Below are 23,549 nucleotides of genomic sequence, written 5' to 3' on the forward strand. Positions count from 1 at the left end.
ATTGTTATACTTCTTATTTAAGGCAATATACTTCATTAAACCAAATTTATTTTATTTTACTGTGGTAAGAACACTTACCATGTGATCTACCCTCTTAAATTTTTTTTTTTTTTTTTTTTTACCCTCTTAAATTTTTAGGTGTACAGTATTGTTAACTACAGACAGGGTTGTATAGCAATTCTCTAGAATGTACTCATCTTTCCTTGTGGCTCAGCTGGTGAAGAATCTGCCTGCAATGCAGGAGACCTGGGTTCAATGCTTAGGTTGGGAAGATCCTCTGGAGAAGGGAAAGGCTCCAGTATTCTGGCCTGGAGAATTCCATGGACTATATATAGTCCATGGGGTTGCCTAGAGTCGGAACCAACTGAGCAGCTTTCACTTTCACTAGGCAATAACTGAAGCTTTATGCCCTTTGCTTAGCAGTTTCCCCTCACCCAGCCCCTGGCAGTCACCAGTCCACGCTATGATTCCAAGTCTGACTGTTTTAAAGACACCTCATTTAAGTGAAATAATGCAGTATCTGTCCTTCTGTGACTGGCTTATTTCCCTTGGTATAATGTTCTCAGGGTTCACCCTTGTCACATATATATTCCGGTGTATATACACACTGCATTTTCTTTATTCATTCATCTGCCAATGGGTTTTTAGGTTGTTTGCACATCTTAGCTACTGGGGATTATGCTGCAGTAAACACGAGAGTGCTAACATCTCTTTAAGATCCCAGTTTTAAATTCTTTTGGATGGATACCCAGGAGTAGGATTGCAGGATCATACGATAGTTTTGGTTTTAATTTGGGGGGAAATAAATGGATCCCCTGGAGAAGGACATGGTGACCCACTCCAGTATTCTTGTCTAGAGAGTCCCATGGACAGAGGACCCCAGTGGGCCACAGTCCATGGGGTCCCAAAGAGTAAGACCTGACTGAAGCGACTTAGCACAAACTAGATTTACTGAGCACCTACTCTGTTCAGTGGTGGATCCTGGGTGTACAGTGGTGAACAGATGAGGGGTGAAGTTTCCCTTCAGGGTTTCTGTCACATAATCACCAAATAAATACATCATTATAGAGAGTCAGTGCTCCAAAAGAAAAACCACTGGTGCTGGAAGAATAGACCACAGGGGAATGGTTTTAGGTAGTGTTAGGTGTGCTGCAGTGGGCTTTTGGTCTCCAGACATGTTGATGACAGTCTCCTAGAGCACGGGCTGTGGCAGAGAACAGACCCTCTAGGGAGGCAGGGACATGCTGCTCTGCTTGGGTGGGGGAAGCCTCCTGGGGACATGGGTAGATGGAGACGGGAGAGAGGGAAGGTGCTCTAGGCAGAAGGGAAGGTCTGGGCAGAGTCCTGAGACTTGGCCGGCTGCTCAGGGGGCCTTATCCACCCCAAGAGTGGCACTAGTGGCAAGGGCAGAGAGAACCATTATCTTGCATTCTTTCATTGACACATCTTTTTTTTTTTTTTTTCATTTATTTTTATTAGTTGGAGGCTAATTACTTTACAATATTGTAGTGGTTTTTGTCATACATTGACATGAATCAGCCATGGATTTACATGTGTTCCCCATCCCGATCCCCCTGCCACACATCTTGATTAAAACTCACGTAATAGAAAACTTGGCTTTGGGAAGTAACTGAAGCATTTTTTTCTGTTGTGCTATTAAAAATAATCAGTCAAATTTGCTTCCTTGGGGTCCCCGCCCTGTGTTTACCTGAGCCTGGGGCCACTGTCCTGACCTCAGATGCCATTTCCTGGTGAGGCTTTTCAGCAAGGACGGAGACCACGGCCTCCACAGGGCTGTGACGGAAGCCCCCTGATTGGGTGGAAAGGGCCCCTTCCTTCCTGCCTCCTCCTTGTTCCCAGAACGTGGAACCAGGAATGCCAAGCTGGGATCTTCCACAGGACAAAATCTCTTTCCCAGCTCTGAAAGCCATATAACTGTGGGGTCCTTTTACAAGAAGAGAAGCTGTACTTTTAAACAATTGAACTGATTACAGCTCTGTTTTGTTCCAGACTGTTACAAGTTCCATTGGAACGTCTTACAGAATTGAAATGTCTGTCATCTCCACATCTCCTCTAGGGGCCTGATTTTAGTTCAGGTTCCACTACCTTCTAGTTTTGTAACCTTGGGCAGGTGTCTTACATCATTAAGCCTCGGTTTCTACATCTGTGGATGTGCTCAATCATGTCCAATTCTTGCAACTCTATAGTCCCCATAGACTATAGCCCTTCAGGCTCCTCTGTCCATGGAATTTTCCAAGTAAGAGTACTGGAGTGGGTTGCCATTTCATCCCCCAGGGGATCTTCCTGACCCAGGGATCAAACCTGCGTCTCTTGCATCTTCTTCATTGGCAGGTGATTCTTTACTAACTGCACCACCTGGGAAGCCCCTATATATAATTGACTGATAACATATTTAAAATATATTGAGTACCGTGGGGACAGTTCTATTATTATATTGAATTTTACGTTCTCCACACACACTCATACATGTGCACGTATATACCCTACACCCACAGGCATGCTCGCCTGGGGGTGTGCACACACAGGCCCAGACCTACGTGTGCCCTGGTCCTTATTGCATTCTGTGCAGCTGGAACTGATTCTCATAAACTCAGAGCATTCTCGTCCCTGGTCTGTCACAGTGAAAGACTTTAAGCACCTTGGCCATGGGGCAAGACACTGTGAAATCCACGACTCTCAAAGTTTCAGTGGACAAGCCAAATTTTACATTAACCTTTGTGGGTAAGACTGTTGGAACTATTGCTAAATCCAACTCCGTACATGGCCAGATTCGTGACATAGTTCCCTTGAACAGATTTCGACTTCCTGGTCCACTCAGCAGTGTGTGGAGATGAATATCTTCAAGCAAGTTCAGCAACCTTGGGTTTTTTTCCTTTTTTCCCTTCCCCCTTTCTTTCTCCTTTTCTTTCTTCTTTCCAGCCTTCTGTCCATCCTTTCTTTTTCCTTCTTATTTATTTTTACTTTTTAAGTCAGTTTTATTGAAGTACAGTACATTACAATGCACTCACTCTAATTGTACAGCTTGCTGAGTTTTGATGAATTTGCAGATTTACTCATGTACTCGTGTTTCTTGTGTAACCACCACCATCTTCTAGAAACAGAAACTTTAGATCACCCTGAGAAGTTCCTTCTTTGCTTTTGGCACTCTGTGGTCAGTCCCAGTCCCATCTTCAGTCCCAGGCAACCCCTCATCTGCTCTCTGTCACTGGACCTTAGCTTTGTCTGTTCTAGAATTTAGCGTAAATGGAATTGTACAGTTACGTGTTCTTTAATGCCTGGCTTCTCCCACTTGGCATGTTTCTGAGATTCATCTGTGTGGTTGCATGCATCAGTAGCCCATCCATTTATCACAGAATAGTATTCCACTGTTTAGCCATCCACCCACCAAAGGACATGTGGATTATTTCCAGTTTGGGGCTATTCTGGGTAAAGCTAGCAGCCTCAATTTTATGGCAGCATGTCCCTCAGCAGCAATTCCAAGCACATCCTAGGAACTTGATAATTATTTATTAATCCATTAAAAAAATTTTGTCTTTGATATGTCTTACTAATTCCAGGATGTTTAGTGTACTTTTGATTTCCAAAGAGACATGTTTGAGAAATTGTTTAAGGCAGGGAAGTTTAGGGGAATTCCCTGGCAATCCAATGGTTAGGATTCTGCACTTTCACTGCACAGGGCCTAGGTTTCATCCCTGGTCAGGGAACTAAGATTCTGCAAGCCATATGGTGTGGCCAAAAAATAAAAAGGGAATACTGAATGTTTTCCCACAGAATACATCAGGAAGCACTCCTGAGGGCTGTGTTGGCAAGCACCCTTCTGGGCTGGAGGGGCAGGATAGGGAGGCCCCCACCCTCAGACATTCCCAGACCAGGTGGGAGGCACCTGTGAAGTAATTCCATGCAGTTCTTTGGGGGGTGGGGGGGATGGCAGCTAGGAGTGCCCCTCAGGAGCCCAGGAGGGCTGGAGGGCACAGTTGGGTCTCTAAGGCAGAGTCTGAGCTGTTGTGTTTCCACTCAAAAGTGGGCACCAGCTGGACAGTGCTGTCCAGACCAAAGGCAGTGAGCTCAGAGCATAAGGACACCCTGGAGGCCAAACAAAACAGCAGCTGAGGGCACGCTCAGTCTGAGGGCCACTGGCCCTCAGCGTTGTTTTAAGGGGTAATGTTGTCACAGACCTACTTAGTCTAGCGTGGCTCACTCTAGGGGTGACAGGTCCCTGACCGCCCTCTGTGACAGAACCTCTGGGGGAGTTCATTGCTGTCCCCCTGCTGAGCATGAAGGTTTGCCCTGAGCTGTCCTGGTCAGCACAGGTGTGCACAGGACTTCGCTAAGCCAAGGAGGATCCTGCAGCCGGAATCATTGCCTTGTTTTAGGAGTAACCCAGGGTCTTTGAGGGGCTTCTCATGTAGCACTAGTGGTTGAAACCCGCCTGCCAGTGGAGAAGACATAAGAGGACACAGGTTCAGTCCCTGGGTTGGGAAGAACCCCTGGAGGAATGGATGGCAACCCACTCCAGTCCATAGGGTTGGACTTGACAGAAGTGAATTGGCACGCGGGGTCTTTAAGGCCAACATGGCAGAACTCCCTCTGTTTCACAAGCAAGGAAAGAAAGTTCACTGGCTCTATTAATAAAATACAAGCAGTCTCTGCTCAGTCAGTATACTCTATCAGCTATCTTCTGAGCACTGATTCTCTCACGTGGCTTGAGCATCACTGCATTGTCACCTTTACCCAGTTTAATTAGGGAAATTTGTTTTCTCCATGGCTGCAGGCTGTACTTCACCCCAGCCAGAAATCTTTCAGCAAATCTTTTATTTTGCCCCCACCAGGCACTGGGAATTGGATTCAAGGTTTTTTTAAATAACCAGGTCATAACATTTTAGAGAACTTTCCAGCTTCCAAGATGATTCTAAATGCTTCACCTATGTACTCCACAGCCCCGTGAAGTATATGGATACCATTATTAGCCCCATTTTACAGATGAGAAAATGAGACACAGAGAGAGAAAGCAGCATGCCCCGGGTCACAAAATTAGTAAGTGACAGAGGTAGGATTAGAATCCCAGGCAGCCTGAGTCCAGAGCCCACACTTTTGATAATCACTGACTTGTGCCACTGTGAGGAAGATGTGGTCCCTATGGTTAAAAAATTTATTATCTATTGACAGAATCCTGAACATCCGTCGGGTTATAATCCACTGTGTAAAGTCATTTGATAGGAGAACAAGCAAAGGGCTCTGGGAGCCCAGAAGAGGGAGGAAGGGATCAACAGTTATTGTTTAGTGGGCACAGTTGCAGTTTGGGAAGGTGAAAAAAGAGTTCTGGAGATGGATGGTTGTGATGTTTCACAAGAATATGAATGCACTTAATGCCACTGAACTGTACACTTAAAAATGGTAAAATAATGATAACAACAACTGCATGTGAGGAAAAAACTGAGCAGACCAACTTCTCCCAGCTTTGACAATTCTTTGCTTTCTTCTGAGACAGTGATTTTTTTTCACCTTTGATTGTGTTGCCTAACATGTGACAAGCCATTCTTTTACACCTCTTAATGACAAGCAAAGCAGTTCTACCTACCCATGCGGCTTAATCCTTACCAAGCTTTTCATCATGACTTTAAAACAAAAGAATACAGACATTCAGCTGTTCCTCCAGAGGTGAGTACTGGCTTCACTTTAGCACACTTAGATCTGGCAGCTCTGTTCCCAGTAACTTTTTATTTCACTGAAGCATTGAAATGAAGTCTTTTTTAAAATAACTTTTAGGAACCCAAGTTAAAGTTGAAACACACATGTTACTGTAGAGGCCAACCAATCAACCCAGGTGGCCCATGGAGGAAGAGAGATGTGTCTGCATGGCTGAATTTACACGGTGCTCGCATACAGAGGAGGTGACAGCTATGGGTGTGGCAAGTTTCTTTTGGCACTGGTTGTAAAAGCATCCATAGTTTGGAAATATTCAAATGTGGGGATAGATTATTTACCAATTATGGTCCTTGGTAGCAAACCAAAGAAGCTGACTAACTTGAGCAGAAAAGGAGTTTTTCAGAAATCAGGCTGTTCACAGAATGGATAGGAAGACAGAGAGCTGGGCTCAGAAACTAGGTTAGGAAGCCCCTATCACCGTCTAAATTCAGCCATCTCTGCCATAAATAAATTCTCATTTTCCCTGTGTCTTTGTGTCATTCCCTTAAGATTCAACACCATCCTCTGGTAGGAGAGGATTACATGCATGCTAAGTCACCTCACTCGTGTCCAACTCTTTGCAACTCCATGGATCATAGCCCACCAGGCTCCTCTGTCCATGGGGATTCTCCAGGCAAGAGTACTGGAGTGGGTTGCCGTGCCCTCCACCAGGGGATCTTCTCAGCCCAGGGATTGAACCCGTGTCTCTTGCATCTCCTGCATTGGCAGGCGTGTTCTTTATCAGTAGCACCACCTGGGAAGCCCAGGAGATGATTGTCTGATTCTAAATCACCTATCTGTACCCCAGCCTGCTAATGAGTGGTACAAGAGGCTGTCCACCACACCTTCAGCATCTGTGGTACCCAAGGAACCCATGCTAACCCCCATCCAACAGGAAGAGCATTCAGCAAAGGACAACTGGTGTCCTCCCCAGTGTGCATGCCGGACACAGCCTTTTCTTCAATCTGTTTATGAACCTTCAGTTACCAAATGAGAGAGGCATTGGGTCGGAGAGACAAGTTTATCCTCCCTGTTGGAAAAGTAAATCCACACACAGGGCCTTCAGTGAGTGGCTTCAGAACGTCGTCCCGGCCCCCAGGGAACAGCGCCGTCTTTCATTAGCTGAGCATCTCCTACCCAGGATCTGGGCTTTATGGTGCACAGGCCAGTCTCGAATGACAGAACCCACGTTACCTTAGGAGGAGGTTTGCTCTAGCCTCATAGGGACAGAATCAAGTGAAATCTTAACTCAGAATCTTCATACCCTACTCTATGACCTGTTCCATAGGTCTTTGATTTTCCTCTGATCTAAACTGGCTGCTGACAGCAATGAAAAACTCTAGCCCACATTCTGGGAACCGCCTTTGGTCTCCTTTCTCCCAGGGAATCAGGGAGCCCCTCAGTGAGACAGAAAAGAGAAGTGAAAGGCCTGAGCTGGCAGCATACGCACATGCGCGGTGACATAAAGCCCTGCATCCAGGGTCTGTGGTTTCCTCTGGGGCGGAGGTTGAGGACGGGGCTTGGGGAGGGGATCATGGGGGGCTTCAGCGCTTTCATGAATGTTTTCTTTATTCAAATGTATGTTTTTATTTTTTTAAGTTTTGGCTGTGCTGGATCTTCACTGTGGCACATAGGGCTTTCTCTAGCTGTGGTGCGTGGGCTCCGTAGTTGCAGCTCATGAGGTTTTCTCGTGAGGTTCTCTAGTTGTGGCCCCTGGGCTTAATTGCCCTGTGGCATGTAGGATCTTAGTTCCCTGACTAGGGATCGAACCCCGCTCCCTTGCATGAGAAGGCAGATTGCCAACCACTGGACTGACTACCAGGGAAGTCCCTGTTTAAATGTATCTGAATCCAGTTTGCTTGCTCAGTTACTCCTCTTACACCTGTTCTTCAATTCATGGAAACTTTAGTCCATGGACCCCCTTTATTTCTGTCTAATAGCTCATCCTCCTTTAGGCACTCATCTACTTTAGATTCCTCACTTCCTCCATCCCCAGAATCAACCAGCACCCACAATCTCATGTAACATGTTTATATTCAAGCTGTAGTACATATCCATAGGTTGTTGAGTGGTGCTTTGTTTTTTAACATTGTAAGTGAATGTTATGATGCTATACATGTCCTTTTGAAACTGATTTTTTTGTGTGTGAGATTTGCCTGTGTTGACAAGTGAAAATCTAGTTCACCCTCACTGCTGTGTGGTATTTTGTTATTTAAATAAACTACACTTCAATTTTTTTTAAGTATTTGAAGCAAAGAAGGTCAAGTGAAAATTTCTTAAAGGTACAAGGTGGGCACGTCAATGTTCATCACATTATTCTCTAGACTGTTGCATGTGTTTGGAAGTTTTCCAGATCTAAAAAAAGAGGCAAGAGCGTGAAAAGTAGGATCAGGAAATAGCCCTTTTGGGTTCTGATTGCACTGCTTTGAGGCTTGATTCTAGAGCTAATCAGACTTGAGAATAAACATAAGCCCGGGAGACTGGCCCCTTCTCTGTTTGCTTCTCATGGGACTTGCCTCCCTGGGAAATGCTCAAAAGCCTTGACCACAAGCCGAGAGGAGTGTTGATTTGGGTGTGATTTGGAGTGTGTTGGTACACAGCCAAAGTAAAATAAACAGAATTGTCATGGGTCTGGTCATTTTTAGAAAGAAATTGGCAAGAGACCATTTCATGGAATGGCTGTGAAACACAATTTTAAAAATATTTACAACATACTTAAGATATAAATAGTCCAAATGATAAATATAGGTTACGGTTTTGGCCAGGTCAACCTTTGATCTCCTTAACACTCTTAAAAATTTAGGTAGATGGAAATTTCTCTTTTGTGGTACTTCCTGTACACTCCATGAGACTTCAGGTGGCCACTAGGTTTCTTCCTTCTCCAGCCCTGGTACTTTCAGAAAAGTGAGACTTTGGTAGAAATTGAGAGCTTTTGACCCCAAGGCCTGTATTTTTTCAGGGCCATTACTCAATTTTGCCATTAAACTAAAAGATGGTACTAGGTGAAACAAGAGACTCCTGGGGGCTAAAAGAAACTACAGATGTGGAAGCAAGCATTGCCCAATCAGAGTGACCACAATATCCCGTTACTGCCCATGCAAGGACTCCCAGCATCCCCAGTGTTAACTTGATGCATCCAGCCCAGAGGGCCCCATTTGAAACAATTTTCATATCATGAGTCCTCCCCTTCCTCCAGCTTGAAGACGGGGCACTCTCCTTGGCAGCTGCCGGAGATCCAGGTGGTTCTGAGCCCGCTGCCTGCACATCCCCTGCAGCAGGCGGCCACACTGACCTGCCCCTTCCCTCCCCACAGGGTATGACTTCTGTCAGGTCCTTCAGTGGTTCGCTGAGCGGGTAGACAGGATTATCCTGCTCTTCGATGCTCACAAACTGGACATCTCGGACGAGTTCTCAGAGGCCATCAAGGCCTTCCGGGGCCAGGACGACAAGATCCGTGTGGTGCTGAACAAGGCCGACCAAGTGGACACGCAACAGCTGATGCGAGTCTACGGGGCCCTCATGTGGTCCCTGGGCAAGGTCATCAACACGCCTGAGGTGCTACGCGTCTACATTGGCTCCTTCTGGACGCAGCCCCTGCAGAACACTGACAACCGAAGGCTCTTCGAGGCCGAGGCCCAGGACCTGTTCAGAGACATCCAGAGCCTTCCCCAGAAGGCGGCAGTGCGCAAACTCAACGACCTCATCAAGCGAGCGCGGCTGGCCAAGGTAAGCTGGAGACCCCCAGCAGCAGCCTGGGCAGGGACTCTTCCCACACACACCTCTGTAAGGGAAAATAGGCGGAGGTTCTACTCCAGGAGCCTCAGGGAACAGGACGTGGAAGGGCTTTGAAGCAAGCCTGACAATCAGTATCTTCTTTAGATTCTGGCTCCTCCCTCTGTGATCTTGGGCAAATGACTCCTTTCCAAGCCTGACTCAACCTATAAAATGGAACTAGTAAGAGCACATCCCAGGATGCTTGGGAGGGTTTAGTGTGACCTGGCTTGCAGAGTGCTTGACGTAGCACCCGGCACTCGGGGAAATGCGTGCACTCACCACCTGGATGCTGCTGCTATGTTAGGATGGTAGGAAGGTGACCCACCGGACCAGAGAGAGGTGGCGTTGGTGGGACCAGTGGGGTGCCTGGTCACCCTGTGCCTAAGGCATAGAGCCCTGTGTCACACGAGGGCACAGAGAGGCCACAGGAGGTTGGCTTGGCCCAGCCCACCAACTATGTCATTTCAGGTTGGGGCACACCATATCCCCATTCTGGGCTGTGGTTCCCACTCTCCAACCTCACGGCTGAGCCTTTTAGCAGCCCCAGGAGCCTGTGCCTGCAGCTGCTGGGCCACCCTCAAGTGTTACCAGCATAGTCTGTTTTGCTGTGCCTCTGAAGAGAGGGGAGCATGTGACTCCTCTAAGAAAAAGTACAGGAAAAAAAAAATGGTTCTTTAAAACCTATCTGTACATTTCATAAAATGATATTCCTCTAACACCACAAGTGCCTCCAGAGTTTATCTAGTCCCAGTGATCATCAGACTTGCTCAGGAGCTTTAAGCAATGTAAGTTCCCAAGCCCTGCCCCAGAGCCTCTGATTGGGGGTAGAGTGTGTGTGTGTGTGTGTGTCTGTCTGTCTGTCTGTGTGTGTGTAAAGCTCCCCGGGTGATTCTGATGATCAGTCAAGTTTGGGAACCAGAGGTCTTTAGTGACAAAGGACGAAAGACAGCCCTCCTGGCTTCCAGTCTAGCCTTCTGCTTTGGCCTTGTCCCTTCTGCTAGAAGCAGTCCTGGGCCCGCCTCTCCAGATCCCTGGTCAGGAGGCCTAATTTTTCCTTCAGCTTCTGATGGCAGAGAACCTGCGTCTCCCCACTTCCTCTTGCTGCACCACGAGTGGCTTTGCTCTGGTCTGGGGGCCCACAGGCCAGCCTTCTAGAGTCGACCATTACTTTGCCTGCTTTAGTCAACAGCACCCTAGGCCAGGGCTGGGCAGCCTAGTCAAGTGAAGGAGGGGCCGCCAGACTCCCCTCTTCAGAATGATGAGCTGTGAGTGCCAAGGTGTAGACACTGTGCTCTGAGAAGGGACCTGGCTGGGGTGGGCAGCGGGGAGGGCTCCACTGAGGGTGACCGACGTGCAGGTGACCAGCCGTCCAGCCCCTCTTCACTGCCTGCATGCTGGTGTGCTGCAGGGCGGCATCCCTCCTGGCTGCAACCCTGCCCATCATCCCTGGATCTGCTCTTTCCTCTCGCTCCCCCCAAGGCTTTTTCACACCCTCCACCCATGTGGTTCTGCTGATCTGAGCCACCTGTGCTCCTGAGTCACAGCTCTTTATCTTTTCTTCTGGTACAAGCTGCTTCCTTCCCGGAACAGCCACTTTTGTTCCAGTTCTGCAAGGTTTGTAAATCCACTAATTTGCAGCTCTCCTGAGATGATTTCCCTCCCTGGTTCAGTGGCAGGAAGTCTGTTTTTGCCCAGTTAGTGACCCCCTGGCATGTGGTCTTTCTCTTTTCTGGCTGATATAACTGAACTCCACCTTCAGGGTACGTAATACCCAAAATGATTGTATAACCAAGGCTGGTAAATGATGTCATAGCCTTTGCAGATTTCAAGATCTTTTAAACTATCTTTAAATGCCCATGGACTTTTTTTTTTTTTTTAATTTACCAGGCATTGCTAAGGGCCTGGTAACTCAAGATGCAGCTATGTTTGATCATATAAATAAATGTAAGGCAAAAGGCTCACTGGGGGTGCCAAGCGCATGGGATTTTGCTGTCATCCTGGTACCTTGGGCCCTGTGAAGAGGCCGGAGTGGCCTGGGTTTAGAGGCACAGAATACGGCTGTGTGTACTGACACGGGAATAATGAAAGCCCTTGTGTAGAGGCGGGGGGTGGGGGCAGGGGGCAGTCAAATTGCTGAGCTTACTTCTAGGAAAAAAGCTTGTCTTTTTTTTTTTTTTTGTCTTCCTAAGAATAGTATCTGGCTTGTTCCTTTTCATAAAGGAAAATGTTTGAAGTACGGATGTTTCCAGCCTGAGCTGTGCCAGTGTGTTCCTGGGGCGGCACCAGGCTGGCAGGGGGGCAGGAAACCGTCTCAGGCAGAGAAGAAGCTAAACTCAGCACAATAGCCTTGACCACTAACCAGTGCCATCCACTTCATACACCGTCTGCAGTTTTATGTTCATTTGTGAACTTGTTGCTGAAATGGACAGGGGGTCACCTGAGCTTTACTCTTTGAAGTGTTCCTGTTTCATAAAAATGCTCTTGGGTTTTTATATATTCATCTCTCTTTCTCCTGATCCAGTTTTCCTTTGGCAGGCCAACCTTGACTGAAGGTCTATAATGTTCTAGAAGCCCCACGATTTGCATTGCATGTGTTGTTTTATCTGATCCTGCCCACAGTACGCAAAGCTGGACATTCATTTCTCATACAAGGGAAATAAAGCTCAGAAAGGTGACCTTACTTACCCAAGTTATAGATTCAAACTCCAGTGGGCCTGAACCCCTGGTCCAGAAAGCATTCACCTGAAGTGCAGCATGGACAGCATCTGTTGGTCTTTACCATGCCCTTGCTTTCTGCATTAATCTGTCATTCTGATTATTCTATAATATTCTCCATCCACATAAACCCTACAAAGTTTAGAAGTTTGTCAAGCTGTGATTTTGAAAGCATGCGAAGGATAAGTTTCCAGATATCACCTGGCAGGTGTCAGATCTGCGTTGGTATATTGTTGTTTAGTTGCTAAGTTGTGTCCGACTCTTTTGTGACCCCATGGACTGTAGCCTGCCAGTCTCCTCTGTCCATGGGGTTTCCTAGGCAAGAATACTGGAGTGGGTTGCCGTTTCCTTCTCCAGGGCCTCTTCCCAGGGATTGAACCTGCGTCTCCTTCATTACAGGCAGATTCTTTACCACTGAGCCACCAGGGAAGCTCTGAGTTGGTGGGTGGAATGTGTCTATTTATAGACCACCATAATTAGGTAGAATTTGTGGCCCATCCAGAAATAAAAGCCAGAAATGGCATTGTTGATGTCCTGCTGAGTTCTGCAGTAATCAAAGTATCATAAATATGACATTTTCCATAATATGAAAAATGGCACTCTTAACTAAAGATCTCTTGAAATTTAATGATTTCCCTACTTTTTCTATTTACATTTTTCCCCCAGTCCTTTATTTCAAGGAACAGGAAATCTTTAGAGTGGGTTTTTTGGTTAGCCTCGAAGAGTATATATCTTATGATATCAGTAGACATCTTTCTTTGAAGACTGTTCATAATCTCAGATGCTAGTCAAGTTTCATTTCATGATTTTTTAGAGTAATCTGTTTGGAGAAAGCCCCCACCAGAGGTTTAGAAAATAAGAATTTACTTTTATTCAGTATCATTAAAATAACCAAGTTAAATAGAGTTCAGGGATTTTCCTGGTGATCCAGTAGTTAAGACTGCCTTCCAATGGAGAGGGTGCAGGTTCGATCCCTGGCTGGGGAGGTAAGATCCCCCGTGCCTGGCAACCAAAAACCAAGCATAAAAGAGAAACAATATCATAACAAATTCAATAAAGACTTGAAAAAATTGGTCACTGTAAAAAAAATTTTTTTTAATGAAATAAGGTTCAAACTCCAAATCATAGTAGTTTGTGGGATAAATGCACAAAGGTAAAAAGCAAGGCAAGTTTACTCTAGCTCCCCACCTTTTATAAATACACTGCTCATGAATAGGAAAGGTTTCCACCCACTTGGAGACCTTTGTTCAGTAAAAAAATGAGTCAACATTTGAGGAAGGAACAAACTAAAAATGAGAAAGGAAAGGAGAGGTCAGTGATTTGGTGCATTTAGTATAGTTCTGTGGAATTTAGTTTCATCTTCAAAGCGTGTTCTCCTCTTCATCATATGTGGCCTGGAGGACTGAGCTTTCCAGTCTGTCTGTACCGCCCATTCCTTCTGGGGGAGAAATTAGACATTTTGAAATTCGCCACGTGGACCCAAGCTGAGTTATGTAAGAGTCATTCTACAATGGCTGGTAGCTCTCTCTTTGATGCATAGTCTTCCAGGCAGTGTTTAAAAATAGCTCAGTCAGCAGCCTCAAGCTACTGGGGGTGTGTCAGTAGCTTGAGTCCACATACACAGGGGAGCCTATCTCTTTGAAGACTGACTCAGATGACTGGGTGGGCCCCTCGCATCCCCTTTAAGGCTCTTCAGAATCACATCTGCTATTGGTCCCGGCTTTGATTTCAACAGAAAAAGGAACCCAAGTGGGAGCCAATCAGCTGCATCTTGAAGCCTCACACTTACTTCCTCATGGGTTCATCTTCTGGGTCTCCAGTTTATGAACTGAAGTTTTTATATCATAATAAACCCATTTTTAAAATGCGCTAATCCCCAGAGGTTAAATGTTCTATGCAGATTTCCAGCTGGGCCTGCAAAGGTGCAGATCACCATCAGATAATATTAAACCTGGGCAACCCTGAGGTTGTCCAGTGCAGAACCGTGTTTCCCAGCCTGACTGACTCCACATCGCTCTCCAGTGTCCAGATTCCATGGGCCTTTCCATTCCTACTGTCCATGTGTATTGCAAGCTTCCCACACTCACTGCTGTGATTGCCCTCCAAGCCCACGGTAGATATAGCCGGTATCGCTCTGTGTACATGCTTCTCAGCATTGGATATACAAACACTTGTCACTGGACATAGTTCATGAGATTGTGGCAGAGTATAGATGTGAACTATAAATCCATGTTCATTTAATCCATCTTTTTCTGCTCATTATTAGCCCAGAAAAAAAAACTGACAGTTTGAGCCATTTGACTTACCCTTGGTCATCACCACTTGATGAGTAGGGACTTTTCCAGTTTTATACAAGTGAAAGAGTGAATTGGACAAGATAAAAATGTTCAGAAGTTCAACAGGGCTCAGTGCCATTTGCTTGTGAATAAAGAACTTGGAACCCAGATTAATCATGTTGCTATTTAAATATGGAGAGCTTAGTCATCGTTCAGTAAGGACTAATTAGCCACAAGCCGCCTCTGGTGTTACTACCACTCCAGCTACAAGTGTCTGGTCATTGGTCAATTAACCAATTTCTAGTGGACAACCTGCTTTCAAATACATGCTCTCTCTTGAGTCTCATAACCACAAACCTGTGAGGTAAGGGTTGTCAGCTCTGGTTTGTAGGTGAGCAAGCTGAGGCCAGGGAGGGGACAGCTCACCCCGAGTTGTCCAGTGAGCGAGTGGGCCGCAGTGGCAGGGCCTGACCCAGCCTCCCGAAACAAGGTCCCATCCTGCCCACCTCTGCTTTATCCTATTCCTCTTCCTCTTGATTAATTTTCTCTTAGTATAAACAGCAAAGAGTCAGACTGTCTCTACCTCCTTCTGAGGACCCCCGCCAGGTCTGGCCCTTGGTCCTGCATTATTTGGGGACACACCTTTGGACACATTAGGGCAGGAGGGAGCTTTTCAAGTTGAGTGGGGATTTCAGCCACCCTGACTGCCCCTTGTTTACGACGGGCTCTTGGAAACTCACAAGACTCAGTCCTACTGGAAGACTGCAGTCTTTACTCACATCTTGTGCCATAATGCATCCATTTCTTTGAGTCTGGGGAGAGAAGAGTACGTGATCTTTCCAAAGCTTCCCTGTGAGTTAGGAACAATCAGAAGCCAAGCCTCAAAATTGTTCCATTGGACATAGTTCAGTGTGAATTCCGGATTTCAGCAGCATCAGTATAATTTTTCATTCACACCCACAAAAAGTAATTAACAAAAAGTTAATTCTGTAAGGTAGGGGATGAGGCAGGTGAATGCTAGTGCCAGCTTGGCATCTCCTAACTAGTTGTATGACCTTGAGTCATATGAATTTCCTGGAACCAGGATTTCAATCAAAGGAACCCCTTCTAGATTTAGTACTCTGTGATTCTAAGGATTGTAATTTACCTCCTAACATGATAATCTTCTTAAAGACAGGGCCCATGCATTGAATCTGACCCCGGGTTATTGTCTTAGGATGCCCAGGGAAAGGCAGGAGCGGACGACCATGCTGAGGCAGGACAACAGGAGACTTCCCCAGAATAGGCCGTTAGAACTTCCTGGAAGTGGAGGTTGAGGCTGAGAGCAGCATGTAGCATGAGCGGGTCACCTGAGGGTCATGACTCAGGTAATGCCCGACAGGTGGGAGAGGAGGGCCCTGAGACCTGGCATCCAAGGGAGCCCATTATCCAGCAGCCTTAGACATCAGCAGTGAGCACCACAAGGGCAGAGATGGGGAGCGGCGCTGGGGGCAGAGAGAGCTGTGGCAGGGGCATATCACCTGCAGCCCAGCCCGGGGAACACAGGCCCCTGGGGATCAGGCGGTGTTCAAGAACAAGGTGCCATTCCCACGGACTGGGTGGAGAGTCAGCCTTGCCTAGACAGGGCCCTGGCAGCTGCCTCAGATGTGGGCTCTGGGAAGGGGTCTTGGAAAGACGCCCTTGTGGATAGGAGGCTGAGCGGGGCGGGGGAGGGGGGGCGGGTACTTGCTGCTTCAGCTGGGAAGAACCTCCAAAGCAGGGCAGGTGGAGAGAGGGGTCCACAGGTCCAGTCCAGAGGTTCCAGGAGGGCCAAGGCCAAGGAAATAATGCAAGGACAGCTGGTGACAGCTCATTCTTCCCAGTGGAATTTGACAACCCCTCCAAGTCCTTTGGAGCTACACATGGCCCTCCCCCACCCCATCCAAACCAAGCCAGGTATTCACTAATCCAGCCAAGGAAATTACCTGTCTTACAAGTTTTAATACTTATTCATCATATCTTCAGGAATGCAGTTAAAGCCCATCATTCTAAACAAAAGGATTCCCAAACCTTGGATTTCTCTAGTTATCTTGAAGAACTGTGTGAATATTTTAAGTTGTTTTAATTTGAAAAGTAAGTAAGTTTACCAGTGACAGGAAGGTTTAAAAGCATCTCTCCCAGTCTATTGTTGCTGCTGCTGTTGTTCAGTTGCTAAGTTGTGTCCGACTCTTTATGACCCCATGGGCTCCAGCACTCCAGGCTTCCCTGTCTTCCACTGTCTCCCAGCATTTGTTCAGATTCATGTCCATTGAGTCGGTGATGCTCTCCAACCATCTGTCCCAGTCATACTTGCAGAAATAGCCAGGCAGCACAGGATGTGCTTATGTTATAATGACCTTTATACAGGAGGAGAAGTTAGCGTTGTCTGGTCCAAGCATGTCAGCATCTGCACTGTGCACTTACTTTAATGTTCAAATCTTAGCAAAATGTTTTTGGCTGTGCCTGGTGTATATCCATACACAGAGGCCCTCAACTGAGCCTTGGAATGTATCTGCTTACCCCCTCTATTCAATTTCCATTCTTCCACAAGATTACAGTAGGCATCTGTTTTCTTTAATAGAATTTTCCATAGCTACATAGTCATTTTCTTTTTGTAATCACTGCCTTGTTTCTCATCTTATTTATTTTCTTGGCTTCTAAATTACTCTGTAGAATTCTAGATATACAAAGAGAACCTTTGTTATGAGCGTTTCTTAACATCCTAAAGTTGGAAATCAGTAGAAGGGTGGAGATTTTAGGGAAGGAGGTGACGCAGGCCAAGCAGAGCCCTCCCATCAGGATTCACCACCCTTTGGGTAATAGTGCCAGGCCAGTTAACCCTAAGTGACCAAGGTTTCTGGGGCTCCCCCCTCATGTATCAGGTCTCCCTCTCCCACAGGGCACTTCTGTTTTCTGGCCTGGTCCTAGGCAGCTCGTCTTGTGCAGAACTGACCTCATTGATCTTGAGATCTAAACTGTCTAAAGGGAGGTTATGGGAGTCCTCATCTCACTGTTCACTGGGCACAGATTTCCGTGCTGATCAGCCATTTCCATCAGCCTCAGCTTCATTACCTGGTGCTCCTGTACACCAGCCCTGGTGAACCTTTCTCTTAGGTCTTCTTGGGTTAGTCACCAGAACCAGGCTCTTTCCCACCGAGCACCCCCATCCCTTTCCACCAGATTCTCGCCCTCCTCCTGTCCCAAGGACCATAACCCTTGGGGTGCCTGTTATGTGTTACGATGCATGAAGATGCCATCGTGTTTGCATCTCTGTTCTAAATGACACGTCCTCACTGACATATACCCCTTCAGGTACATGCCTACATCATCAGCTTCCTGAAGAAGGAGATGCCAAGTATGTTTGGAAAAGAAAACAAGAAGAGAGAACTTATCAGCAGGTTGCCAGAAATCTACATTCAGCTGCAGCGAGAATACCACATCTCTGCAGGGGACTTCCCCAAGGTCAAGGCCATGCAGGTACGGAGGCCCATCACAGCATCACCGGTGGGATTGGAGGGGCAATGCCACCTTGCCCCGCTGGTTGCTGGGTATACATGTGGGTTTCATGGTTTAGAATGTAGGAGAACGCAGTGTTTTCATCTTCCTAGTAATCCATGATTATAGGCGCCTGTGAATAAAGCAGAAATTGCCTGCCTCCTGAAACATTTAAACAAAAAGGGGAAACATTTCAAGAAGTAAATTAAGCTTGCCTGAAAAAATCCTCTGAATAGCTTCCTTAGGCTGTGTTCAAGGTTGTTTTAACACTGAGGTGATAGCTGTTTTATTAGAATCCCAGAGCCTTTAGGGAATTAGAGCTGAGCGTGACCTTGGAGGTCAGTTCCAGGGGCCTCCTCAAACCGGCTCTCCCCAGCACTGCCCCACGTGATTATGTGCTTGGGCAGTGTTGCCGCTGCAGGCTCAGGAGCCCAGCAAGAAGCCGTGGTGGGCTGTGGCCGTGGCTGGAGTCCACTGGGGACAGCGAGCTGTGCTCACTGAAGGTTTCACTGAAAGGCCAGCTTCAGGCAGCCTTTGTCCTAATTTCAGAGTCTCACTGAGTTGTGTCTGGGCAGGCCCAGATGACCCCAAATGGATGCTACCACCCTGGCCTGACCAATATGTCCACCTTCTGGCAGTGGTGTTAGGTAACCACTGATTTCAACACTGACCTTGTCCTCCCCACCTGTGAGGGGGGAGGCCAGTGAGGCCGCCCCACCTGGCTCCTCAGAGAGCCGGACCATCTCCTTGTCCGGTACAAGGACCCATCTGCACTGGAGGCCACAGTCCCCTCTGGAAAGCAGGCAACACAGTTCAGATTCCTGCAGCCACCAGCCAGTAGTAACTGGAACAAGTGAGGCAGGCAGGCCAAGCAAAAGGAAACCGGGCCATCCACCTCTTATTTTCTCACATTTGGTAGGAATGTGGGTTCTGAGGAATATGTCTCTACTGAGCAGAAGACAGTTCTGCAAGTGCGATGAGAATCTGTGGGGCCCATGGCGGGGGCAGATTGGGGAACACCTACTCCCTCCTCAGTGGGGAGGCCCTGTCCTCCCCGGTGGTCACTGCCCTATGAGAGTGCAGACCTGGATGGTTCACGAAAAGCTGGAGATCTGTATTTGTATGTAAAGTCCCCTCGTTTTCAAATTTTGGCTCTGAATTTGAAAGAACACTATCTGGGCCAAAGAGAGCTTGCAGCACACTGGCCGCCCCCTGGAGACTCTGGGCCTCTGAGCCTCTGGCCAGCCTGCAGGGAGGAAGGGACATGGGAGGAGGAAGAATCAGTAGTGGAGGCAAGGTCAGGCCTCAGGAGGGGCAGCGTCAATCCTGAGGAGTTTGTTAATGTTAACTCTCTATATACAAAGTACACGCTAAATTTGGAGTGGGTTACACTTACTGTTGCAATGCCTGGGATCAAGGTGAATGCATCTGGTATACAAGATCTGGTCAAATATGGTTTAGTCAGCTTAAAAAATAAATAGAAATATATATATATATATACACACACACACACACATATATTAGAAGTGAAATTGATACTTCTGTACTGAGATGATGGTTTGGATTTTTTTTTTTTTTTTCTGGTCACAAGATGGATAATTTGAGGGCTCCTGGGGTCTCTTCCTGAGCAGGTGCTGCTTTAACTGGATTATGCCCTGCACCCCATGACCAAACTGAAGGACAACTGTTCCCTTGCGTCCTTCAGATATTTTGGAAGGGAAATCAGTTTCTTGACTGAAATGGTAGCTGTGAATAAATACGCTGTGCACACAATGGCCTAATGGGGCATCCGTGTTTCCTTGTCTCCTGAGGCTCCTGCGATGCTCCACCCACAAAGCACTGCTCCTGAGACCTGAGGTCTCCCTGCCAGGCCCCCCTGCCTGTCCCCGGGGAACTTCGTACAGAGCAAGCGAACTCTGCGACCAGAGCTGCTCCTGAGCGTGCTCGCCTGGGCCTGGCCAGTCAGAGGGCCCCAGGCCCCTCTGAGCTGGTCACCAGCGGCAGTCCCTCACCTCGGGTCTCAGTGGCCCATGTAGCTGGGTGACAGTGGAAGGGCCCGAACCTTCCCTGAGAACCCTGTGGTCAGCCCCACCCCAGGCGCTTTAGCACCATCACTGGACACCTGGGTGCCCCGTCACCTGTGTTCTTTTATGCATTCACCTAAGAAAAGCAACTAAGTCTACTATGGCCGATCACTGTTCTAGGCCCCTGGAATAAACCAGTGAATAAACAGCATAAAATTTAAAAAAAAAACACCTCTGTCCCCCCTACAGAGGTCCAGTCTGGGTTACAGCCTGTGCTGCTGTGGCTGTGGCTGGCAGTGACGTTTTGGCAGCAAAGCCCTTTGTTGGGCCATGTGCTCCTTGTTACAAAATAAGTGTCATTGAGCTTTGGTATAATTAATTTATTCAGTGTCTTATTTAGTGCCTCCCATAGAAGGCTGTTACTCCATGAAGCCAGTAACCCGTGTCCTTTTTTTGGCCATATCCCCAGCTCCTGGGGTGTTGCAAGCACTCGATGAATATGTGTTGAGTGAGTTAATAAGTTAGTGTATGTTTGTTTATATTGTAGCAAGCTCTAGGGTAGTGAGTTTCTCAGACCCTGATCTAGACCTGACTCTCACAGAGCTTATAGACCAGTGGTTTCTGAAGCAGACTCCTGGAAGGTGGCCAAGGATTCTTCCTTGGGAAGCCAGCCAGGCCTTGATCACATCACCCCAGTCCTTCAGGGAATTCCCGAGAAGCAAGGCAGGCCTGGACCCCGAGGGCATGCTTACTACACAAGCTAGTTTGCTGTCACCCAGGAAGCTCTGAGGGTCCAGGTGTGGGTCAGGGTGTCTGAGCATCTATCTTTCCAGTCACAGGCAGTCAGCCTTCCCGTGTATGGGACAGTGCAGGGGCAGAAGGTTGGAGATGATAATGGTCTTGGCACATCCCAGGGTCTCGCAGAGAGCTGACGAGGGCCAGCTTTAAGTCTCTGCTCTCCCTGTGCTCTCATGGACCAAGCTAGACAGGGTGACTCTTCTCCGTAGCCAAGAGCTGATTGTATTTTGCAGGCTTTTGCCTGGTGGTGGGGGAGGCTGGTGACCCGCAGTGCACCGGCCTGTGTCCACCCTACACCCACTGGGGAGGGAATCTGATTTGCTGCACCAGCATGTCCATCTGTGCTGCAGAATGAAGGGAGCGGTAGCAGAGCCACCTTGGTGGGTGGCACAGTTATCCTTCTTGGAGAACTGGGCCCCCACAGCAGATGAGTTGGCAGCATTTCAACAGCAGAGGGCAGCAGAGCCATCCCCATCTGCCCCAACCCTCCCAGGGCTTTCCAAAATGCTTCTGGTACATGCTGGGAGTGGGTGCGCAGGGGAGAGCCCAGCGAAAGCTGGGCTGGGACTGATCTTTGTCTCTTGGGAGGGGGTTCCAGGATCCCAGGCTTGGTGGCTTAGATGGATACAATTGTTGATGGGTAAATCTTTATAAATTCCCCACTGTATGTTCATCCCAGTAACAAGTCTTGGAGCTACCCTGGGGAGGGCAGGGATGGCGTAGTTTAACTTGGAGCCCACCCCATCCCCGGCCAGGACTGGGCAGGCGGGTACCACGCACATGAGCATAGAGCTTACTTCCTGTGTGCCCTCCAGGGCGGGAATGGCTGCTGCTGCTGCTTCCTGTCCACCTCTGCAAATATGTGGCCATTTCCCCTGGCATGTTTTCCAGAGATTTGCAGCCTGAATCCACGTCCCCTGCAGGCGGGTGGAAAGTTTGGGCGGGCACCACCCTCATTCGTCCGCTTGGCCAGACACAGAGGCTCTGTGTGTGCCCAGAGCTCAGGCTCATTCATGAGGAAATAGGGTAGGTGTTCGTGCACTCAGGGGGATCCAGACTTGTTTACCCCAGCAGCACTGGGATTTTTGTGTAGGCTGCCTGCTTTCTCTTCTCAGTCCCCTTGGCTGACCGACCGAGATGCCAGCAGCTGGAGCCCAAAGTGTTGGCAGCATTATTTGCTGCTGATGTTAGGGTGACATGCAGGTGACTATGGTCTGTCAGTGAGGGTGGAGGACATGAAAACTGAAAGGTAGCTTAGAAACCAGACCTGTGCTGACCCGCTGCTCTGAGCTGAGCGCAGGCCACTGGCCGGGTGTCAGCCCAGCCCAGACTGCTCTGACAGCTACAGGGTGTGCTGCTGAGAAGAGTGTTGGAGGCACCTCTGCTGAGATCTGCCAGCTCTGTCCTCTCTACTGTCTGAAGCTCAGGACTCCACTTCTGAATAACAGCACAGAATGTCTGCCCTTCCAACATACCCTCGACACCCCAATTTTGATTCTCCACTGAAAACAACCTGAGTGTCCAGCTACATGGGACAGGGTAAAGGAGGAAGGACCCAGCTATACAGTTCACTATCATGTTGCTATTAAGAATAAAGTTGTTTATTTTGTATATAGCGGTGTTATTCCCTTTCTCCTAATTTATTCCTCTCCCTTTTTCTCCCTCGATAACCATAAGTTTGTTTTCTTTTTTTTTTTTTTCATAAGTTTGTTTTCTATATCTTGAGTCTGTTTCTGTTTTGCAAATGAATTCACTTGTATTATTTTTTAGATTTCACATATAAGTGATCTCATATGATATTTATATTTCTCTTAGTTCATGTAGTATGATAATTTCTATGTCCATCCTTGTTGCCACTAATAACAATATTTCATTCTTTTTTGTGGCTGAGTAATAACACGTTTTTGTTGTAGATAACAGGGAACTACATTCAATATCTTATAACAACCTATAATGGAAAAGAATCTGAAAAAGGTTATGTATATATAAAATCAAATCACTTTGTTGTACACTAACACAATATTGTAAGTCAACCATAGTTCAACTTTGAAAATTAAATCAGATAAAATTTAAAATTTTTAAAAAGGTTGTATAAAATTGATATCATAAAAAGCTATGATACATTTTTTCTTTAAAATACAGGTTGTTAAATAGTTTTGTCTTATTTCAACTAAAGAGTGTGTGTGTGTGTGTTTATTAAAATGGCTATAAATGTATCCCCCCCATGTTAGCAAACGTGATTGCTGGGTGATGGTATTATAAGTGATTTAAGATTTTTTTGCTTACTAGTTTTTCCCTAGTTATTTACAATGAAAGTGTGGTATTTATGGTGACACAAAGTTGCATTTTTTTTCTAACTGCCTGTCCCATGACTTCTGTCCAGAACAGTCAGGTCCGAGGGGTATGTATGTGAAAGCTCTTGCCCTCGGGAGTCTCCCTGCCCCATGTCCACAAAACCATACCCCTGAATGGCCCCTCCAAGGCCCTGTGGGATTGTCCAAACAGAAATACTTCACATAGAGCCCAAATAAAAACCGCCATATCTGGAATTCTTTGCATTTATTTGGCAAAACTACTGTTGAAGACATCTTCACTAGATTTTTCAGGCCCCTTTTAAAAATCCCCTGAGTGACTCTCACAGTTCAGGACCAGAGAGGATTTGTCTCTTGTGATAACCAGATGGTTTCTCCCCTCCAACAGCCAAGGGGTATGATCCCTCGGCCCCAGCCAGGGCAGCTGAGGA

At 47.2% G+C, this 23,549-nt stretch overlaps 1 protein-coding gene across 1 annotated transcript in view; it reads left to right on the top strand.

The window, feature by feature from the left end:
* Window positions 1-23,549, top strand: part of EHD4 (EH domain containing 4) — an 84,412-nt gene that overhangs the window by 55,642 nt on the left and 5,221 nt on the right. The window contains exons 4-5 of the mRNA XM_043919147.1: window positions 9,020-9,432; window positions 17,802-17,966. Coding sequence (XP_043775082.1) covers window positions 9,020-9,432; window positions 17,802-17,966 — 578 coding nt within the window. The remainder of the gene's footprint in view (window positions 1-9,019; window positions 9,433-17,801; window positions 17,967-23,549) is intronic.

This window comes from Cervus elaphus, chromosome 12 (assembly GCF_910594005.1).
Source record: "Cervus elaphus chromosome 12, mCerEla1.1, whole genome shotgun sequence".
Taxonomy (NCBI): Eukaryota; Metazoa; Chordata; class Mammalia; order Artiodactyla; family Cervidae; genus Cervus; species Cervus elaphus.